This window comes from Plasmopara halstedii (genome assembly GCF_900000015.1).
Source record: "Plasmopara halstedii genome assembly, contig: Scaffold_54, whole genome shotgun sequence".
Taxonomy (NCBI): domain Eukaryota; phylum Oomycota; class Peronosporomycetes; order Peronosporales; family Peronosporaceae; genus Plasmopara; species Plasmopara halstedii.
Window position 1 is genome coordinate 100,842 of NW_020186975.1, and position 6,836 is coordinate 107,677.

Here is a 6,836-nt window from a genome sequence, read left to right on the forward strand (position 1 = left end):
GTCTCAATACATCAAGGAATTTTGGATTTTTCTACGTCTGGTGATGTTTGATCTCTTTACGCTCAACATCTTGCTTGCGTGTCTGGCTTAAATTGAGAAACGTATTGGGGTTCTAGGGGTTCTAGGGATTCGATCGATCCCGCGATCGACAAAACTCTGATACCCAATCCGAATGTACCCTCTTTGTGCATTTCAAAGACTCATTGAAGGTATATTTCCGCAATATTATCAGCCAACGAAATCAAAAAATACCGATAGACGTCAGCCTTTCCTACATCAAGTATCCTTCCGTTTGAGCCAGCGCATGCGCCGAACGCTTTGCGTCATTGAATAGGTCGTTTGTCTCCTCAATATCGTCCACTGAAACTTCGGAATGGCCTTGAGTCTCTGCAAGGATCCGGGATGGCGTCAGCAGTTGCACACTGAAACGGAGCGACGTCTGGGAACCAATCTCGCCTAAACGCACGGTGGCATCGTCCTGAAGCTTTATGCTCTCGGCTTCAGCGCGAATCTTGATAATTTGCACCATTTCTTCTACGGAGTACGGCATGGTACGGATAATCAGCATCCGATCGAGTAGATCGAGTGGAACACCGTGGGGAGAGGAAATATCCGTGCCCCGAATTTGGCAAACGCCACGATTTGTGGCAAAGACAACAATTGGCGCAAGTGTCGACTCCAAGGCACGATTTAGGTACGTAAAACACTCAATATCCAACATGTGAACCTACAAAAGCAAACAGAGGTAAGTACCTAGCAAAAAGAGCACATAGTGCCGACCAGTACACACCTCATCTACGAACAATACACCGGGCACCAACTCAGCCACACCTTGGTCAATGTATCGATTCACGACCTTATTTATTTCTGTGCGAAGTTTCTCCGTAATCTCCGTCTTTTTTGGTTTCATCATTTGCCCCATCATGGACATAATGTCTTGCCCACCTTGCGGCCGAGCATTGGCTATATCAAGATCATGCAAGGTCACATCTTGAATCAACTCCTTCTTCTTGTGCACGTCTCCCTTAGGAATGGGAACATACTCCTCTGCTTCAAGATCGTACTCGGTTGCATAGGCATCTGAACGCCCCACACGCTTGACACTGCCATTATTAGCTTCGATGTAAATAATATCACCCACGGAGACTTTTTCTTTTTGTAATGATTCATAGATACTGGGATCCAATCGTAGCTGCTTAGAGCCTTTAGTGGTCTTCAGTCCCACAATAACATGTGATATTGCCTTGCCGTACCCTCCAAGCGGATTCTCAGTCTCTTCTGGCGTCATCTCTGTCACCTCGCCTTCGTATACTTCCTTGCTTTCTTTAATACGGAGTCCAATAGCACGACGAAAATTTTCCATTAAAATTTCCGTCTTTTTAACCTCGGACGAATACACTTCGGAGCCCACCATGGGGCAAAATGGCACTTTTGGACCCAACTCCTGGGAAATACCAAGCGCCAAAGCCGTCTTACCGGTTCCAGGGGCTCCAGCTAATAGCAGCGCACGCCCCGCCATCTTCTTTGACTTGATGAGCTCCACGACGAGTCCGGCGGCTTCACGAGCCTTCTCTTGGCCCACAAGACCCGAGCCAATGGGCAACGCCGTACCATCTGCTTCCAGTCCAAGACCCTTAATGTGAGTATGCGACGCGATACGCTGTGCCTTCGCCGTGGACTGTACTTCCTCGATCTTCATAGCAGTGGTGCGACTTTCCGATCTAATGGACACCGAGAGCTATTATAAATAAATGTACCGTATCTATCTTAGATATTCGAAAAAAGGCTTTAGAAAGTAAGTGTATATTTTGCAAAAGAAATCAGTACATCGAACACGCATCGAAGTCTTCTGTTTGATTTAATCAGATCAGCCAGATTAGTGCGAATGGATGACAGTTACCATTTCTTTTCGCCGTAGCATTTACTTGACCAGCGAACACGGAAGATTTCAAGGCCAAAGGTCTTACTGATACTTGAATGAAAGATTAAAATGTGAAATAGACTACATGCTTAAAATTTAAGTTTAGTACCAAACGATGATAGGCTTCATATATGAAGTTTTTACTTATTTCAGAACAGAGCTTTGATGGATACTGCGATGTCAACTTTAAGCATGTAACTAATTTACTGATTCAGCGTTACAAAAATATCAATTTTAATTTTGGCTTTAGACCTGCACTGCCTCTCATTAGCATGGACGCAACTGTCCCGGCATCCCCGCTACCGAAAGTCCCATCGGCAGACGATATAAATGACTCCAACAACATTGAAAGAGTTCCAATGCCATTGTCACTTTCGCCCGTCAAGTCTTTTTCCACGAGCATAATCGACGACCACGAGAGTTACGACCTCTTCGGTGTTGATCAGGCTAGTACAGTCGTAAAGAAACTCGCACTTAATTCGGGTACAGCTTCAGTAGAAGAAGGAGGTCCTGGCGAGTTATCTGTGCAAGCTGCGGATTCGGTGTCTCCCGTTATTAACGACCTTTTTCCGCCATTGTCGTCTACAGATGAGTTAGAGCCGGCAGTGAAGAAGTCAGAGCATCTTTCCTCGTCTAGTACACTCGATAGCAGAGATAGGATAAGCAGCACTTCTACTGATGTTCTAAATAGCGATGGATCGATTTCAGCAGGGTACACTTCTAATACATTGCAGGTTGCTATGACGAACGAGCAGACTGCTGCACCGTCGTATAAGCTGTCGGGCAATGCAGTGGACATTGTTGCTGTTAAAAACACGGATGGGAAGTATCTTACGACGTCGTGGCATGTATCATTTTCATGGTCGCGCTTTCGAACAAAGTTTGCCGCTGGTGTGGGCGATATGGTCAGGATTCTTGTGAATGGTCGAGAATTACCGACGAAGATGGAGTTGCAGGAACGTGGTCGCTGTACGTTTGTCACGGGTGGATTGGTCATTCCACCTGAAGATTTGTGTTTTGCTGATCTGACTGAGAACCGTCCAAACCTTGTACGATTTGAGCACTACCAGAAGTATACGAACACAGTTCGCTATGTGGATACAAAGCTGCATCTGTGGGGACCGAACGAATCGGTCGTCGTTGTTGACTTAGATGGTACACTAACAATCAGTGACGTGGAGGGCCACATTCGTACCCTGCGTCTTGGTCAGTACGACTTTCTGCATGCAGGAGCCTGCGATTTCTTCACCAAGTTGCATGAGCTTGGGATGCGTATTGTATACCTTACAGCACGTCCACTTGACTGGGCATCAGCATCGCGAACGCATTTGGAGAATGCAGAGCAACAGTCGATTTCACTACCGCCCGGAGTTCTCATTACCAATTCTACTGGTCTCACTGGTGCATTATTCACAGAAGTTGTGAACAAGACACCGCATCTATTCAAGATTCAAGTTTTGAATGAGTTACAGCTGACACTTATTCACGCCGGGCGTGTAACTGAACACCCTGTCTTCGTGGCAGGTTTCGGTAATCGCCCTACTGATATTGTGGCTTACCAGGAAGTTGGTATGGATCCAAGTCTTATCTTTATGTTGGACCCGTATTCTAATGTGAAGGCCGTATCTGACCCACGTCTGTACGAATCCTACAGCGATCCGAACGCGCTGCTGTGGCTGCTACCGAAGCTCAAGCATCGGGTGCCTATCGAAAAAGTCGGTCGAATCGATGACTATACTGTTCGCGAACTCGTGTTGGCAGAAGATCGTGAACAGCTACGCGTGGCTGAGATGCAAGCGCGTCGAATGCAGCAGGAGGAGTTTGACCGTGCCCGAGAAGAAGCTGAGAAAGCTCGGCAACCCTTCAATAATAGTTTTCGCGTCAGCAGCAGAAGTCTATTGAGGTGACTGACCAACCGTCGTATTCTTACATCATGATGACAAAAAAATGTAGTTAATACAATATGAAGTGAACTTTCCGTACCATATTGTGGGCAACAAAATAATACACAATACAATCCGTACTGTTTTGGTATAGAGCACGAATGTATCATGCTAAGCGATGCGTAATATTATTTTACGTACTAAACTGCAAAGCGATAGTCAATTGTCACTTGGCCTTGAATTCGACAGCATGCTTGCGCAATGCATACGCAGGATTAGATCGAACGCTCGAACACATAGACTACATGCCCATAAAGCGATTAACCAGGTGGAAGACGGGAGATATCAACTTCTTCATCGTCAGCCTCGTCCAAAAGCGTGCGAGTAGCGCCCTCAAATGTCGAAAGATCACCCAGATTGTCTGTCACGCTAGTGCTGCGAGCCATGGCAATGACTCCGCTGCGATGGATCTCAGTGATCCCAAGCGGTTTTAATAAATCCAGAAAGGCCTCAATACGACGGGGAGTTCCAGCTAGCTGCACCATAACCTGGTGTGGTCGCACGTCGATCACCTTGGCATCGAACAGGTTGGCAAGCTCCACCACTTCGGCTCGAGATCCAGCCTCTGCACGTAGCAACGATTTGCACTTTTAACATCAAGGCCAAGTAAAACAAACTATTATCGCCATGACGTACCAGCCGTTGCCACTTTTGCAAGCATCAAATCACGCTCGACGTAATTCTTCTGTGCGTTTTCGCCACTGCTAAGAATATTGACAACAGCCACGTACACAACATCCTCAAGCTGCTTTTTCATCTATTGAGTAATAAAAATACTAATTACTAGTGTCAAGGATATTTACCAATCATTCTTCACGTACGTTTACGACACTCTGTGCAGTGCCGTTGACAACCACAGTCATGCGAGATAGTTCCTCTACCTCCGTGCGGCCAACTACAAGGCTATCAATGTTGTAACCTATATCATAATACCGTTACCATCTTCATCATAGAAGAACCTATTGTACGTATAGTCACCTCGAGCGGCAAAGAGATTAGCAATTTCAGCCAGACATCCGGGCTGATTGACTACCAACGCGGCAATCACGTGGCGCTGGCTCTGCTTTTCCACAGTAAAGGCACGCGGTATATATTGCGCGCATGCTTGTGAAGGGATGACTGTAGGCCGAAAGGAGGTGCGACGCACCGCCGGCACTAAACACCTGCGCAGCATTTAGCCTAATATCGAGTGTGGTGCAGGTGCTTCGCACAGTTGCGCAAACAGCTCACCTCTTAAGTACGATCACGAACTTAATGAAATAGGTAGCAAAGGTTATTTATATTTTTATGTGTCCCGAGCAGCACTCAAAAAGAAGAAGCAGCAGTGAGCCGAGGTGTCACGATGAGACGAAAAAGATCATTTGTATATCGCGTTTCCCAGAAGGCATCTTTGTTGAGACGAGAAAGAACGGCTTTATGTTGTGGTTACTAGAGTGTAGCTGCTGTCTCCTGTGCTAGGGTAGGTGGAGGGTGGATGTGACCATGTGTTACGATCCCGTGCCAGAGCTGATGGAGCTGAAGGGTGGCGGCAAATCACGAGGTAAATGTCAGAACTTGGAGGCAGAAGAATTACTAATCCTTGCCACGTTGTGATGGTACCGCTCAGTCAGCACTACGTATGAAGAGCCATCCATGCGGAGCTTTAAGGATAAACGGCGAAAATAATTGGTTACTCATGATAGAATAATAGTAGTCTAAGGGGGGTTGTATATCCTTTCTAGCTTCCTTCACGAGAAGATCTTAGAGCGGAAAGGATAATCATTGGAGGATATTGGCAAGGATACGGTTGGTACTGAAGGAGGAGCGAAGCTTGTCGTCCGTCATGCCTGTTATTAAGAATACTCGAGAGCGATGAGTGGGATTGGACGGAAAGCTATCTTCAAGGTAGATCACGACGTGGTGACAAGAGAACCAACACGTGTATTACTTCTGGATAGTGGAGTGCGTCATGAAATTGACTTGGTGCCAGTAAGCAAATATTGTGTCACATAGCAATGTTTATTACCTAGGGAACAGTCAGACGTCATTGTCACTTTCTCTTGTGCCAAACACAATATTAATTTGGTACTTTATTCGTCGGATTCGGCGCAAACTTCCTCTGTTGCAGAAAGGCTAACGGCAGCTGGAGATTTGTGGCTACTTATCATAAAACTAAACGCGGCCACGATTATGGCAGATCCGCCGATTTTTCGGATGATATGCTGTAGAACAGCACGGCCGGCTTCACTTTGAACATATACCTCAGCAAATTATCGCTAGTCATTATCTACTGCTGGCAAGGGATAGTGACATTCCACTCACTGCGATGAGTAGTACAATCAGGATGCTCTACGAGTGAGTGGTTTTGCCACAAGGGCTGTCTAAGGCACCAGTGCTAAACAATCGTCGAGCTATCCAGTTGTTTGGTTCAAATCGCAGCTGTACACATAACTATTTCGACGATATGGTCGTCCATAGTCGAACAGACCCAAAAGGTCGGATGTGTAAAATCATACTGAATATGTGACGGGTCACACGGCACCTTGCACAGAGGAAGGTTGACTTCCAAGAGTATACAAACTCTAAGTGAACGGCAGTTCACAGATCCTTGGTCAGAGGAACGTTAACCAAATTTAGGTAGTTTAAAGACTGAATATATTTAGAGGTGTTCCTTAATGTTTTCCTATTACATGGCTCTCAAGCCATGTACCCATCAAGTAGCTGTGGTGTATGCCACACCATATTACATGACTCTCAAGCCATGTACCCATCTAGTAACTGTGGTGTATGCCACACCACAGCTCCCTTGGGAGAGTGACGGGTCACTCTCATGTAACCCGTCATCCTCCCCCACTTAGGTTCGTTTACCGACCAATCAGAATGAGGAGAAAGTGCGTCACACACTTACATCCTCCGAGTCGATAGCATCGACTATCTGCCGTGCCACGGCGCTGCGGCTCTCTCTCGCTAGAGCCTTCGAGCGCTGCACGCGC

At 46.4% G+C, this 6,836-nt stretch overlaps 3 protein-coding genes across 3 annotated transcripts; 1 reads left to right on the top strand and 2 right to left on the bottom strand.

The window, feature by feature from the left end:
• Positions 1 to 271: 271 nt before the first annotated feature.
• On the bottom strand, positions 272 to 1,699 carry PHALS_11359 (-like 1; the record flags this gene model as incomplete). Its single annotated transcript, XM_024724637.1, has 2 exons — positions 272 to 727; positions 791 to 1,699. The coding sequence occupies 2 exons, from the start codon at positions 1,697 to 1,699 to the stop codon at positions 272 to 274; spliced, it is 1,365 nt and encodes a 454-aa protein (XP_024571848.1).
• A 494-nt stretch (positions 1,700 to 2,193) lies between these two features.
• Positions 2,194 to 3,828, top strand: PHALS_11360 (Protein involved in plasmid maintenance/nuclear protein involved in lipid metabolism; the record flags this gene model as incomplete). The annotated part of the gene is made up of 1 exon (XM_024724648.1): positions 2,194 to 3,828. The coding sequence occupies one exon, from the start codon at positions 2,194 to 2,196 to the stop codon at positions 3,826 to 3,828; it is 1,635 nt and encodes a 544-aa protein (XP_024571849.1).
• A 296-nt stretch (positions 3,829 to 4,124) lies between these two features.
• Positions 4,125 to 5,038, bottom strand: PHALS_11361 (acetolactate small subunit; the record flags this gene model as incomplete). The annotated part of the gene is made up of 4 exons (XM_024724659.1): positions 4,125 to 4,429; positions 4,501 to 4,621; positions 4,686 to 4,783; positions 4,843 to 5,038. 4 exons carry the CDS (start codon positions 5,036 to 5,038, stop codon positions 4,125 to 4,127), a joined length of 720 nt encoding a protein of 239 aa, XP_024571850.1.
• Positions 5,039 to 6,836: the final 1,798 nt, after the last annotated feature.